At 33.0% G+C, this 16,061-nt stretch overlaps 1 protein-coding gene across 2 annotated transcripts; it reads left to right on the forward strand.

Moving 5' to 3' along the window:
• Positions 1–283: 283 nt before the first annotated feature.
• Positions 284–5,692, forward strand: cldn34a (claudin 34a). 2 transcript variants are annotated; one of them, XM_073851416.1, is made up of 3 exons: positions 284–420; positions 4,002–4,140; positions 4,396–5,692. In XM_073851416.1, exon 3 carries the CDS (start codon positions 4,499–4,501, stop codon positions 5,231–5,233), a length of 735 nt encoding a protein of 244 aa, XP_073707517.1. In that variant the 5' UTR covers positions 284–420; positions 4,002–4,140; positions 4,396–4,498; the 3' UTR covers positions 5,234–5,692. The 2 variants fall into 2 exon arrangements, with proteins under 2 accessions (XP_073707517.1, XP_073707518.1); XM_073851417.1 differs by lacking the exon at positions 4,002–4,140 and having other exon boundaries at positions 328–420.
• Positions 5,693–16,061: the final 10,369 nt, after the last annotated feature.

Below are 16,061 nucleotides of genomic sequence, written 5' to 3' on the forward strand. Positions count from 1 at the left end.
ATTAAAATATAATTACCCCTACCTTTACCCCAATGTGACCTGCTTGTGTTTACATATAAAACTACGTTACATGATCATGTGAATACACGTACAGTCAAAGACTTTATATAGTTCAACCGAGCATCTGGATAAGCCGAAGCAATATAGTTTATGGTAAGAGTAACTTAGCCTAATTCAGTGATCCAGCACGGAGTAGCTAACATTTTATTGTTTTGAATTGATCCTCCCCGCCCTCTATTATGCATTTATTGGTTATGCTACATTAATCATTAACCCCAGTTGTGTTTGACTTGTTCTTGTCAGCTCGCAAACTTGTCATTTCCGCTAGTTTGGCATAAGCGGCAGAGGTGAGGAATTCTGTCTTTAATATGAAGTGGTTTACAGTTTAGGAGATGCTTCAGAGCTCGAAACATTTCACAGGTAAGCAGGAGTTTGTTGTGGTTTATTTGTGTACATTTTGACACTACGAAGAATGTGTATATACATTCTCAACCGGCTTTACACAAACGTTGACTATTGTGCAAAACAAGAGCTGGGAAAACTGTTGAAAATAGTGAAAAAGTCATATAAATAGACCGGCTGAAAGCGCTCAATATAGCCCACATACAACCCTAAATATGACCTGTTTTTGGCTATATAATATATTAGACAGTAACATTTGGGAGTTATTTACTGGGGGCGGGGGTTGGCAAAGTGTTAAGGAAATCAATTCTCCAAAGCTCTGTTCATTTGTTGCCGTCTCTGATTCCTGTGCGTGAAGAAACTGATTATTGTAAATGACCTTTCAGCTTATACTGGAACATTCCGCAACCCCAGGTGTGCAGGGAGCTAGGCAGGAAATATTAGTGCGCTCTCTCTCTCTCTCTCTCTCTCTCTCTCTCTCTCTCTCTCTCTCTCTCTCTCTCTCTCTCTCTCTCTCTCTCTTCTTTCTTCTGGTCCTCTTCTTCCTCCTCTGCTTAGTCTTAAATGCATAGCCTTGTGCTTGACCTTCAACGCAGTGTCCTTTTTCCTCCCTCTGGAAACGAAGCTCGTCACGACAGTGTTACTGTCAGGGTTGTGGCACAGTGGGATGTAGGGTTCAATCCGAGCGCCTGCGTCATGTCGCAGTCCCATTCCCCTTGCTTTCTTCCTGTATTTTCCTGTCTTCTCTTTACTGTCATATCGTTAAAAGTACAAAAGGACATTTAAAGGGGGTGTTTGTTGGTGGTCCATGAAAAATGCCAGTTAAAAACATTTATGTATCTTTACTTTGTGATGATTTGTCAAAAATCATGATTTATTTTTAATTTTTTTTTTTGAGTGAACTACTATTTTAAAAACTCTAGAAAACAGATTTTTCTAGAGTTTTTAAAGAGGTAGTTCGCTCAAAAATGACAATTCTGTCATTATTTACTCAACCTGGTGACGCAGAAGTTTCTGTCTATGAAGGGTCAGAAAGCTCTCAGATTTCATCCAAAATATCTTAATTTGTGTTCAGATGAGCAAAGGTCTTACGGGTTTGGAACCACATGAGGGTGATTATTAATTAATGAGTAATTAATGAGTAATTTTCATTTTTGGGTGAACTATCTCTTTAATAGAACATGCCCTTTTAATATTTTTCAGTTAAAATTTTACTATTTTGTGGCATTTCATTAATTCATTTATTTATTTTGCTTTTGTACAATGGAAATATAAAAAAATCAATTGTTTACATTTATTGAATATTTGATTATTTAAAATTTAATTATTGAATTAATTCATAAATGAATTCCTCTTGTTGTCTATATAATATCATGCCATTAACTGTTTTCCCCCGACACAATATAAATGCATCTTATATGAAAATATACACAACCATTTAAAAGTGTGGGGTTGGTAAGATTTTTAAACACCTTTTAATGAATTCTTTTATACTCACCAAGACTGTATTTAAAAAAATAAATAAATAAATAAAAACAGTAATAAAGCAAAATTTTCAGCAGTCATTGCTCCTATCATCATTATCACATAATTCTTCAAAAATCTTTCTAATATGCTGATTTGGTGCTTTCTTCTTATTATTATCATTAGTGTTGTTGACAGGTTTGTTGTTGTTCGTTTTTTTTTTTTTTTTTGGGTGGCGGTGGCTTATTCTTTTTTTCAGGATTCTTTAATAAATAGAAAGGAAAGTCCAAAAGAAATTGTAAGTGTATGATTTTACAGGGTAAAAGTATGTACTGTCACTTTTTTATCAGACAAATTTTTGAATAAAATAAATACAACCTCATCTCAGGACAAAAATGTACCTGTCGGAACTTTTTGGCAGAGCACGAAATACATACAACCATGTATGTTTCATGACATATTTGTTGTGAAATGCCGCTAAAAGAGTGTTAATTTTTTTCCCCGGAACAGATTAATGTACATACATATAGTACGTTTTCTGTGATGTTGGTTTTGTACGTGTACTTGAACTGTCTGTTGAGTGGCGCTAGCACTCCAAATGCAAATGTAATTATTTGCGCAAGTAGATTACATACAAAGTCAATGCAAATACGTGAATTGAGGCGAATTTGCACTGGGCGACGCTAATGATGCGAAATGTGCATCGCGTTAGTTGAAAAATTTCAACTCGAGTGGAAAATTCCAAACACCATAAGTGTATTTAATTATTTGTGCGAGTATATCACATACAAAGTTAATGCAAAGACACTTTGCGCTGGGTGATGTGAATGGCACGAAATGCACAACACGTTTGTTGCAAACAGCAATATTCACCTTAATTAGTGTCTTCTGCTCAAGTTGAAAAAACTAAACTAGAGCGAAACACTTGTAATGCAGTAATATGTAACGCATATATTAATGCAGGATTAATACTCATCCGCCTGTGGATGGTGCTGTGAACCCAGACACATCAACATTTGGCTTTCCGGTGTATTTTGAGCTTTAAAGGAATACTCCACTTTTTTTTGGAAATAGGCTCATTCTCCAACTCCCCACGAGTTAATAAGTTGAGTTTTACCGTTTTGAAATCCATTCAGCTGTTTTCTTGTTCTGGCGATATCACTTTTAGCATAGCTTAGCATAGATCATTGAATCCTATTAGACCAATAGCATCGCGTTCAAAAATGACTGAGTTTTGATATTTGTCCTATTTAAAACTTGACTCTTCTGTAGTTATATCGCGTACTAATACCGGCGGAAAATGTAAAGCTGCGAATTTCTAGGCTAATAAGATTAGGAACTAAACTTTCATTCCCGCGTAATAGTTAAGGAAGTTTGCTGCCGTAACATGGCCGAAGCAGGTGCAGTAATATCACGCAGCACATGTGCAAATGCTAACCTAGCTGGGAACTAATTTCAGGCACTGCATGATATTACTCCGCCTGCTGCGTCCATATTATAGCAGCCAACTTCCAACCAACTTTGATCCTAATCTTATCGGCCAAGAAAATTGCAGCTTTACATTTTCCGCCAGTATTAGTACACAATATAACTACAGAAGAGTCAAGTTTTAAATAGGACAAATATCGAAACTCGTTGGACATTTTTGAACGCGATGCTGTTGGTCTAATAGGATTCAATAATCTATGCTAAGCTATGCTAAAAGTGATATCGCCAGAACAGGAGAACGGCTGAATGGGTTTCAAAACGGTAAAACTCAAATTATTTACTTGGGGGGAGTTGGAGAATGAGCCTATTTCCAAAAAAAGTGGAGTGTTCCTTTAACAACAGGTACAAACCAGCAATCTCCACCATGGTTGATAGTGTGATGCTGTTATTTGTGCGAGTGACGTGGAAAACATCCCACAAGTAGAGCAAGTGAAGTAATGCGCATATTCGCTTAGTGCTTAGTGCGAACACTCTATAAAGCTCTGTGACATTTTTAAATAACGTACCATCTGCACTACACCTAAACATACCCGATAGTATGAACAAACGCCAATGTTACGTAAAAATGCCATCGCAAGCATGCTGTTTATGCTTGTTTTTCAATCTCTTATCTTCAGCACTTTCATCGTGAGTCTTGTTTTTCACAGGATTCGTACCCAAAGATTCCACATATTAAGTCCAGTTCTGTTCCGGCTGAGCTACCGAGCAAGCTTGTTACATCCGGAAATTGAATTATATGGAGCTGTAACCAAAACTGTTGGAAACTGCAGTGATATGTACTTACTGGTACGTATTTCGCATCTTGTGGAAAAAGTTCCCACAGGTACATTTTCGACATGAGATCAGGTAGCAACAAATAACTTCTTCAATTAAATCTAATTGACTTCAAACTCTTAAATGATATTAGTATTTTAGAAATGGTGTCCTTCAGAAAGGAAACCTCATATTTGGGTCCCTGGCATCAAAAAATTTTAACCGCCTGGTGTATATTGGGTTTTTATGCAATGGATAAATGTGTTTTTACTTTCTCTAATCTGACAGAAGTGGTATGACAGCGATGTAGCCATGCTCCTGAAGGACAGCGTGCAAACCTGAGGAGGAAATATTCACCCCCAGCTGGTGTCGGGTCTCAGCAGTTTTACCAATGGCTTACCTGGCCCAGTCAGTCCATCTGCAGTTTGCAGGTTTGGTACTTGGGTTTGTAGGATGGATAATGACAGCCTCAATTTCTGGGGTGAACGACTGGAGGATATGGTACGTAGACAATCAGACAGTCGTCACTGGAGGATTGGCCTGGGTGGGCGTATGGAGGGTCTGTTTCAACAGCCACATTTTGGACTCGGCTGAGATCTGCAAAAGCATCAGCCTTACAGATTCATTCACTCCACCAGAAATAGCAGCCGCCCAGGTGCTTTGCATGGTTGCTATTGGCGTGGGGGTGGTCGCAAACCTGTTGGCAGGAAATGTGGTGAGAAATGCCATTTTTGGAGTTGACAGTGGGCATCTCAGATTGACCTTTGTGATCGCGGGTTCCTTGTACTGGCTGACTGCAGCGTGTTCGCTGATCCCTGTGTTTTGGAATATGAATTCTGTGGTGGCGAATCTCACTATAGACTTTCCACCCGACTTCTACTTGCCTTCTGCTCCAGTAAAACAGGAAGTGGGTCCAGGGATTGGAATTGGGATTGGCTCAGGTGGCCTGCTCATTGTAAGTGGACTACTCTTAATGTGCTACAGGCATCCCATAACCAAGATGCCTAAGAGTGGAGAAACGGGACATTTTGACAATAATCTAAGGGATGAAGGCTTTCTTGGTGCAATTAAAGAGAGTGTAAATGAGGGGATGGTCAACCCAGCCTATGAATCAGAAAAGATTTAATAATAAAGTGTATCACTCTGTGGAAGGACGTTGAAGGCTCTAAACACAATTTCTCATAATCTTTGACTGTTTGAGAAAAACTTGTATATCTAAGGACCCTAAATCATAATACGGTTTATTTATGTGAATGTAATGTAATTATATGATCATTAAAGTGATAAACAGAAATAAAGGCAAGCACTTTCAACTTTGATGCCATTTTATTGGTATCAAATTGTCTATAAGAGATAACATTTTACAGTTGTCTTATTATTTGTGACGTAATGTTCACTCAATGCTTTAAGAGTATACTCACCTAAATGTTTGTAATGCATGTATGTGTCTATATATAAGCTGAATTTTCAGCATCCATTACTCTGGTTTTTAAAATCCTTTAATAAATAGAACAGAATTTATTTGAAATACAATATTTGTGTAAGTCTTTACTGTCACGTGTGAAAAAATATTCTAAAAAAAGTGATAAACGGTAATAAAAGTGTATGTATATATATATATATATATATATATATATATATATATATATATATATATATACTGCCAGTCAAAAACATTTTTAATGTTTTTTGGAACTAATTTCTATTTGAATATATTTTAAAACGTAATTTATTCCTTGTGACATTTATAACGTTACAAAGGATTTCTATTTCAGATAAATGCTGTTCTTCTGATCTTTCTATTCATCAAAGAAACCTGAAAAAATTCTACTCAGCTGCTTTCAAAATAATAATATTAATTAATGTTTTTTGAGCAGCAAATCAGAATATTAGAATGATTTCTGAAGGACCGTGTGACTGGAGTAATGATGCTAAAAAATTCAGCTTTTAAATCACAGGAATAAATAACATTTTAAAATATATTCAAATAGAAAACAGTTATTTTAAATAGTAAAAATATTTCCAAATTTTACTGTTTTTTGGCTGTACTTTAGATCAAATAAATACAGTCTTGGTGAACTTCCTTAAAAAACATTTAAAAACTTTTGACTGGTAGTCTATATACAGGGTTTAATTTATTCCTGTAATGGTAAAGCTGAATTTTCAGCAGCTATTACTCTGGTTTTCAGTGTCACATGATCCTTAAAAGGTTGTAAAGGTATTATTCTAATTAATATAATTTTTATTTTACAGTAAAAGTGATCATTAAAAATTGAGTAGTGCTATATGAACTGTTTTCTGTTGTTGATAAGATTCGACGTCTATCTATACTTGTCAATACTATTATTTGTCTGCCACTAAAAGCTGTAAGCTCAAAATATCTTGCATTTGATTTAAGATATGATTTAGCTGAGTAAGAGTGGATCTTTGAGCGGGGACAAGGTGATTTCAGAGGAAATAACCCCTGCCATGAGTGGAATGAACTTTACTGTTATTTCACAGCTTGATACTTGCCCTTATTACTGTGTTTTTCAACACCCCCCGTGGGCTTTGAGTTTGTTACATGCCAACATTTAATCTTGTTAAAATTGAACATTAATTTTGACAAATCCCACTGAATATTACGTGATTTTCTTCTGTTATAAAACCACCTAATCCCTCTGACAAAGGGAAATCATTTCTTGCCAATTAAAGGTGCTTTTGTTTTCTGTGTTGGTTAGTCCATCAAAGTCCCTTTAGAAAGATCTATATAAAACACTCAAAAACGTATACAAAAGAAGAGGTGTTAAGGCTCATAAGAATTGCGGCTGGAGAATTTGTCTGCCAGGATGGACTCCCATGGCCATTGGCGATTTGACATGTATTGTTCTGAGAGAGGTGAAAGAAACATCCTGACAGAGAAGAGCCAAGACCGCTTACTGAGATGATCGCATTGTCTTAGAGAACGGCAGCTATAGCACAAACACATTTCTGCTTGCATGTGACCAAGAGCGGGGCGTGATGTTGGTGGAATTAAACAAGCTTTTATGGAGCTCAGTATGAAACCTCCTTTACAACAGTCTCAGTGCCTCAAAAGGATGGAAGAGTGATATCAAAACAATAGAGTTTCTTTATTGAAAACCCCAGTCTGTTCATGCAGCATATGAGAAGTGCGACATGAGACTGCTCATATTATCATACATGCTGTGATAAGAAAGTGAAAACAAAGGTGAAGGGCAATGAACAATATCAGAGTTCTTTCAACAGTATCAGAGTTCAGCATAATCATGAGAGATAAAATAGTTTATCAGTTCTTTGTTGTAGAATAAATATAGTTGCATTAATTATGAAATCTCACTTTTTGCATGGAAGAGACACTACCGTTCAAAAGTTTGGGGTCAGTACATTTGTATTGTTTTATTGTTTTTTTTAAGAAATGAATACTTTTATTCACCAAGGATGTATTAAGTTAGTAATTAAAAGTTTATTGAAAGTTGAAAGTTAATAATAAATAATTTACATTAATATTTTTATTTTGAATAAACACTGTACTTTTAAAACTTGTTATTCATGAAAGAATCCTGAAAAAAAATCACAGGTTCCAAAAAATATTTGCCAGCACAACTGTTGATATTATCCAACATTGATCATTCTAATAATAAATCAGCATATTACTGTTTTAATATTACTGTTTTTTTCCTGTATTCTTAATCAAATAAATGCAGCCTTGATGAGCATAAGATACTTCTTTAAAGACTATTACAAGTCTTACTGACCCCAAACTTTTGAACGGTAGTGTATATGAGGACCAAAGGTATTATATTATCCCTTTGGATTTTTAGTGTTTTGAATTAAAGTTTAACTGCTTAATGGATTATAAACTGATTATGAATGTAGTCACTTTGCTTGTGGGCCTCAATTGCGTCAGTCTTAACCTCTTAACCTTAACATATTTCGAGTCTCAATTAGTATAAATGGCAAATTTCCACTATTTCAGACAAAATTGCATATGCATTAGATTATACAATAAATTAAATGGGCTATGAAAAAATAGTTTTACTTCAAATAATTATGCACTTGCATTCATTCGTTTTAATTTTATAGGTCATTCTTTTCAAATAATTGGTACCGTTTCTAAACTGTGCTAAACTGTTATGTAGTTTTGGTGTATTGTGGGTGTGTACCGCAGGGTGTGTTGTGTGATCATTTGCTGGGTGTGCATGTGATCACACTGCTGGGTGTGTTGCGTGATCAGCACTGCTGGTGCACAGTGTTTTTTGGCGTCAGATTTTCACCTGTGAGAAACCACTGGCATTTATAAACTATCTTGTTATTTTTTTTAAGTATCTCCGCTGGCCTTGAGCTGCAGCTTGTATCTCATCTACACAGAGGTCATCTTACCCTCTGCTGTTTGGTTCTGCCCTTTTGCATAGCAAAGCAACTAAGTAAAGGGTATCAACTCCAATGAGTAACACCAATAATTAAGGACTTGATGGTATAATTTTACTTGAGGACATTCATTACAAGTCTGTATACTAAACCTGCTCCACAGTTTTTTTTTTTGTCAGATTCAGGGAGTGTTCATACATTTATATGCTTGCATGAAGAAGGTTGTCTAAGCTTGTGCTCGTAGTTTCTTGTAATAATGAGTTAAAAAGTAATAATATCCTGAAAAAAAATATACCTCGTTATAATGAGAAATTTGCAATAATGACTTAGTATCTTGTTATAATGACTTAACATCTTATAATAATGAGAAACTTTCTCGTAATAATGACTTAATTTCTCATAATAATGACTTAATTTCTCGTAATAATGAGAAACTTTCTTGTAATAATAAGAAACGTTCTCATAATAATGTGAAACTTTATCGTAATAAGAAACTTTCACGTAATAATGACGTAATTTCTCTTAATAATGACTTAATTTCTCGTAATGATGAGAAACTATCGTAAAAAGAAACTTTCTCGTAATAAGAAACTTCTCATAATAATGAGTATCTCGTAATAATGACAAACTTTCTCATAATATTGACTTAATTTCTCGTAATTATGACTTAATTTCTCGTAATGATGAGGAACTTTATCGTAAAAAGAAACTTTCTCGTAATAATGAGAAACTTTATCGTAATATGAAACTTTCTCATAATAATGAGAAACTTTATCGTAATAAGAAACTTTCTCGTAATAATGACTTAATTTCTCATAATAATGACTTAATTTCTAGTAATGATGAGGAACTTTATCGTAAAAAGAAACTTTGTCGTAATAATGAGAAACTTTCTCGTAATAATGACTTAATTTCTCATAATAATGACTTAATTTCTCGTAATGATGAGGAACTTTATCGTAATAAGAAACTTTCTCATAATAATGAGAAACTTTATCGTAATAAGAAACTTTCTCATAATAATGAGAAACTTTATCGTAATAAGAAACTTTCTCGTAATAAGAAACTTTCTCGTAATAATGAGAAACTTTATCGTAATAAGAAACTTTCTCGTAATAATGACTTAATTTCTCGTAATGATGAGAAACTTTCTCGTAATAATGACTTAATTTCTCGTAATGATGAGGAACTTTATCGTAAAAAGAAACATTCTCGTAATAATGAGAAACTTTATCGTAATAAGAAACTTTCTCGTAATAATGACTTAGTATCTCGTAATAATGAGAAACTTTCTCGTAATAATGACTTAGTATCTCGTAATAATGAGAAACTTTCTCGTAATAATGACTTAATTTCTCGTAATGATGAGGAACTTTATCGTAAAAAGAAACTTTCTCATAATAATGAGAAACTTTATCGTAATAAGAAACTTTCTCGTAATAATGACTTAGTATCTCGTAATAATGAGAAACTTTCTCGTAATAATGACTTAATTTCTCGTAATGATGAGGAACTTTATCGTAAAAAGAAACTTTCTCGTAATAATGAGAAACTATCGTAATAAGAAACTTTCTCGTAATAATGACTTAGTATCTCGTAATAATGAGAATCTTTCTCGAAATAATGACTTAATTTCTCGTAATGATGAGAAACTTTATCGTAATAAGAAACTTTCTCGTAATAATGAGAAACTTTCTCGTAATAATGAGAAACTTTGTCGTAATAATGACTTAATTTCTTGTAATAATGAGAAACTTTATCGAAATAAGAAACTTTCTTGTAATAATGAGAAACTTTATCGTAATAAGAAACTTTCTCATAATAATGAGAAACTTTATCGTAATAAGAAACTTTCTCGTAATAAGAAACTTTCTCGTAATAAGAAACTTTCTCGTAATAATGAGAAACTTTATCGTAATAAGAAACTTTCTCGTAATAATGACTTAATTTCTCGTAATGATGAGAAACTTTCTCGTAATAATGACTTAATTTCTCGTAATGATGAGGAACTTTATCGTAAAAAGAAACATTCTCGTAATAATGAGAAACTTTATCGTAATAAGAAACTTTCTCGTAATAATGACTTAGTATCTCGTAATAATGAGAAACTTTCTCGTAATAATGACTTAATTTCTCGTAATGATGAGGAACTTTATCGTAAAAAGAAACTTTCTCATAATAATGAGAAACTTTATCGTAATAAGAAACTTTCTCGTAATAATGACTTAGTATCTCGTAATAATGAGAAACTTTCTCGTAATAATGACTTAATTTCTCATAATGATGAGGAACTTTATCGTAAAAAGAAACTTTCTCGTAATAATGAGAAACTATCGTAATAAGAAACTTTCTCGTAATAATGACTTAGTATCTCGTAATAATGAGAATCTTTCTCGAAATAATGACTTAATTTCTCGTAATGATGAGAAACTTTATCGTAATAAGAAACTTTCTCGTAATAATGAGAAATTTGATCTTAATAAGAAACTTTCTCGTAATAATGAGAAACTTTCTCGTAATAATGAGAAACTTTCTCGTAATAATGACTTAATTTCTTGTAATAATGAGAAACTTTATCGAAATAAGAAACTTTCTTGTAATAATGAGAAACTTTATCGTAATAAGAAACTTTCTCATAATAATGAGAAACTTTATCGTAATAAGAAACTTTCTCGTAATAAGAAACTTTCTCGTAATAATGAGAAACTTTATCGTAATAAGAAACTTTCTCGTAATAATGACTTAATTTCTCGTAATGATGAGAAACTTTCTCGTAATAATGACTTAATTTCTCGTAATGATGAGGAACTTTATCGTAAAAAGAAACATTCTCGTAATAATGAGAAACTTTATCGTAATAAGAAACTTTCTCGTAATAATGACTATCTCGTAATAATGAGAAACTTTCTCGTAATAATGACTTAGTATCTCGTAATAATGACTTAATTTCTCGTAATGATGAGGAACTTTATCGTAAAAAGAAACTTTCTCATAATAATGAGAAACTTTATCGTAATAAGAAACTTTCTCGTAATAATGACTTAGTATCTCGTAATAATGAGAAACTTTCTCGTAATAATGACTTAATTTCTCGTAATGATGAGGAACTTTATCGTAAAAAGAAACTTTCTCGTAATAATGAGAAACTATCGTAATAAGAAACTTTCTCGTAATAATGACTTAGTATCTCGTAATAATGAGAATCTTTCTCGAAATAATGACTTAATTTCTCGTAATGATGAGAAACTTTATCGTAATAAGAAACTTTCTCGTAATAATGAGAAACTTGATCTTAATAAGAAACTTTCTCGTAATAATGAGAAACTTTATCGAAATAAGAAACTTTCTTGTAATAATGAGAAACTTTATCGTAATAAGAAACTTTCTCATAATAATGAGAAACTTTATCGTAATAAGAAACTTTCTCGTAATAAGAAACTTTCTCGTAATAATGAGAAACTTTATCGTAATAAGAAACTTTCTCGTAATAATGACTTAATTTCTCGTAATGATGAGAAACTTTCTCGTAATAATGACTTAATTTCTCGTAATGATGAGGAACTTTATCGTAAAAAGAAACATTCTCGTAATAATGAGAAACTTTATCGTAATAAGAAACTTTCTCGTAATAATGACTATCTCGTAATAATGAGAAACTTTCTCGTAATAATGACTTAGTATCTCGTAATAATGAGAAACTTTCTCGTAATAATGACTTAATTTCTCGTAATGATGAGGAACTTTATCGTAAAAAGAAACTTTCTCATAATAATGAGAAACTTTATCGTAATAAGAAACTTTCTCGTAATAATGACTTAGTATCTCGTAATAATGAGAAACTTTCTCGTAATAATGACTTAATTTCTCGTAATGATGAGGAACTTTATCGTAAAAAGAAACTTTCTCGTAATAATGAGAAACTATCGTAATAAGAAACTTTCTCGTAATAATGACTTAGTATCTCGTAATAATGAGAATCTTTCTCGAAATAATGACTTAATTTCTCGTAATGATGAGGAACTTTATCGTAAAAAGAAACTTTCTCGTAATAATGAGAAACTATCGTAATAAGAAACTTTCTCGTAATAATGACTTAGTATCTCGTAATAATGAGAATCTTTCTCGAAATAATGACTTAATTTCTCGTAATGATGAGAAACTTTATCGTAATAAGAAACTTTCTCGTAATAATGAGAAACTTGATCTTAATAAGAAACTTTCTCGTAATAATGAGAAACTTTCTCGTAATAATGAGAAACTTTCTCGTAATAATGACTTAATTTCTTGTAATAATGAGAAACTTTATTGAAATAAGAAACTTTCTTGTAATAATGAGAAACTTTATCGTAATAAGAAACTTTCTTGAAATAATGAGAAACTTTATCGTAATAAGAAACTTTCTTGTAATAATGAGTTTTCCATTCTATGACACCTATAATTTATTTCTCGTAATAATGTGAAACCTTCTTGTAATAAGAAACTTTATCGTAATAATGAGAAACTTTATCGTAATAAAAAACATTCTCGTAATAATGAAAACTTTCTCGTAATAATGACTGTTTCTCATAATAATAAGAAACTTTCTCATAATAATATGAAACTCTTGTAATAATGACTTAGTTTCTCATAATAATGAAAAAATTTCGTAATAATAGGAAACTTTCTAGTAATAATGACTTAACGTTATATAGAGAAACCTTCTCGTAATTTTGACTTACTCGTAATATAGAGAAACTTTCTTGTAATAATGACTTACTTTCTCATAATCTAGAGAAACTTTCTCGTAATAATAAGACTCTTTCACCTTCATAATAATGAGAAACGTTCTTGTTATAATGACTTAGTTTTTTCATAATAATGAGACACTTTCTCATAATAATGAGAGATTTTCTATGACTTTTATGCCTGTTCAAAACAGCAGAGCAGAAGGGAACTGTCTTCCGTAGTTTTGAAATGAAAAGGCAAAGTCCCTATTTTTTTTTTTTTTTTTTTCCAGATCAAATGCAAATTCATGTTGTTAAATAAACATATTTACATTATCAGAAAAGGTGGGGGGTGGAGTGTGGGAAGCAATTTCATTTTATATTTTTTACATAAACAATGTTATCAGTAGTATTCTATTTATTAAAGCCAAGTATGAATCTCATCAAGTTCATATTTTTACATTTATTCCAGAATAACAACTCGAGGCAGTAACAATTTGAACAGTATTTTGTGAGCTTATGTTCAACTATTCTCTTAACTTTGAACTATTTCTAAATAGATAGATAGATAGATAGATAGATAGATAGATAGATAGATAGATAGATAGATAGATAGATAGATAGATAGATTGATAGATTGATAGGTTGATAGATAGATAGACCAGTATCCCTGCATTTATTTCATGAGTTTCATGGTTTCTTTTTACTAAAATACTCAGACGTTACATAAAATAAGTAGCATTTCCAGTGATTTCCAGCAAGCATATTTGTATTTATTTTACTTATTGTTCTCTAAGGAAAAAGATATTAAAAGGAAAGTTATGAAACCACATAATTTACAAATATATGACCAAATCCAGTGTTTGTGAATGGTGTTTATCTTGTATGTTTACCATTTAGTTTCATGTGAGCGTTTATCAGCTTCTTTCACTCCTGATTGTTTGCAGTGAGCTGCATTAGGACATTGTTCCTAATGAGTCGAAGACGCACCATTTCCCCTTTCTGAGAGCACAGGGTACATTCCCCTCCCAACCAGAAGCTGGAAATGAGTGTTAATAGCTAAACATCTAAGTCTAAACATACCGCCCTTTTTCATTTTCACTATCAATATCCATCGCAGGAAGTTCAGGGCACAATCTATGTGGCGCCTTCAAGTCTAAGAAAACATTTTGTCCATATACCATATTTCTATCATGCCTGAAGAAATGTACATGGTGTACATTTTCTGTGCTTGGATTCATCTACCTTTTCCCATGTTAAAGGGATATTTTATCCGAAAATGAAAATTCTGTCATTAATTACTCACTCTAATGTCATTCCAAACCTGTAAGACCTTTATCTTCAAAAGACAAATTAAGATATTTTGGATTAAATCCAAAGGCTTTCTGATCTTGCATAGACAGTATTGCAACTGACACATTCAAGGCTCAGAAAGGTAGTAAGAACATTGATAAAATAGTCCATGTGACATCAGTGGTTATGCACCATGCAGTGGTTATGCACAAGAATATTTTTGTGCACAAAGAAACTAAAATAACGACTTTATTCAACAATTTCTTCTCTTCTGTTGTGATACAGGAGCCAGTGTTCTGACATAAAATGTCCATCTTTCTTTCTCTTGTACACTCTTAAAAATAAAGGTGCTTCACGATGCCATAGTAGAACCTTTTTGTCTAAATGGTTCCATAAAGAACCTCTAACATCTGAAGAACCTTTCTGTTGCACAAAAGATTCTTTGTGACAAAAGAAGGTCCTTTAGATTATAAAAAGGTGAGAAAGAGATGGTTCTTTGTGGAACTAAAAATGGTTCTTTTATGGCATCACTGTGAAGAACATTTTAAAGCACCTTTATTTTTAAGAGTGTAAACAGGGCACAGCACATCCAGGTTTTACATCAGAATGGATCGAAGACTGACACAGAAGAGAAGAAATTTTAGTTTTCTTTGAGCACAAAAATTATCTTCATAACATTACGATTGAACCACCTATTTATCAATGTCCTAACTACCTTTCTGGGCCTTGAATGGGGTTGTTGCGTTGCTGTCTATGCAAGATCAGAGGGCTCTGAGATTTTATCAAAATTATCTTAATTTGTGTTCAGAAGATAAACTAAGGTCTTACAGGTTTGTAACGATGTGAGGGTGAGAAATTAATGACATACTTTTTGAGTGGAATATTTCTTTACAGGATCATTTTCATGTAGAGATGTAGGATGGGGCTGTACCTGTTGCAGTATTCGGGTGGAAAGGAGCCCCCTGTCTCCTTCTAACCTGGTAAAATCAAAGTAATGATGGAGAGGAGGAGGCGACACTGTTTGGCATTCCTCAGAGAACACACTGCTCATTAGAGCCTTCATTAAACACAGCTTAGTCTCTATTCTGATAGGCAGACCATCAGAGACAATTACACTCAAGCAGGCATTTATACTGCCATTAGCTCCCTTGACTAAGCACCAGAAAACCAAATCTAATTTTCTTTGATTTATCCTTTTTGTACTCTTGTTTGAAACATTTTTTAGGAAAATAAAATAAAAAATCAATAAAACTGATTTTTTAACAATTAAACATTTTTATTTTAATTTAAAAAATGTGAGCTATGAAAGACTGTGGGGCATTTTTTTTGGCCCATGAAATTGTTAGAATGGCCAAGGATCAGCAATCTCCACGTAAAACTGATCGGGAAGACCAAACCGTAAGTTGTAGAGACTTGAAACTTGGAGGGATGGTAGCAGTCCCACCTTCTACAATGTCACCAATGTTCGCCCCAATCGGCCTGACGTGGGCGCTACAGTGATCAAAAGTACGAAATCACTCATAACTCCTTATGAGATACTTTTCATCGCAGGCTCAAGTGTCTTGTGTTGTTGGAATCCTTGGCTTACGC

Source organism: Garra rufa, chromosome 12, assembly GCF_049309525.1.
Source record: "Garra rufa chromosome 12, GarRuf1.0, whole genome shotgun sequence".
NCBI classification, from domain to species: Eukaryota; Metazoa; Chordata; class Actinopteri; order Cypriniformes; family Cyprinidae; genus Garra; species Garra rufa.

Excerpts from the sequence above, each read along its gene's own strand:
- cldn34a (XM_073851416.1), top strand. The coding sequence starts at position 4,499 with ATGGCTTACCTGGCCCAGTCAGTCCATCTGCAGTTTGCAGGTTTGGTA.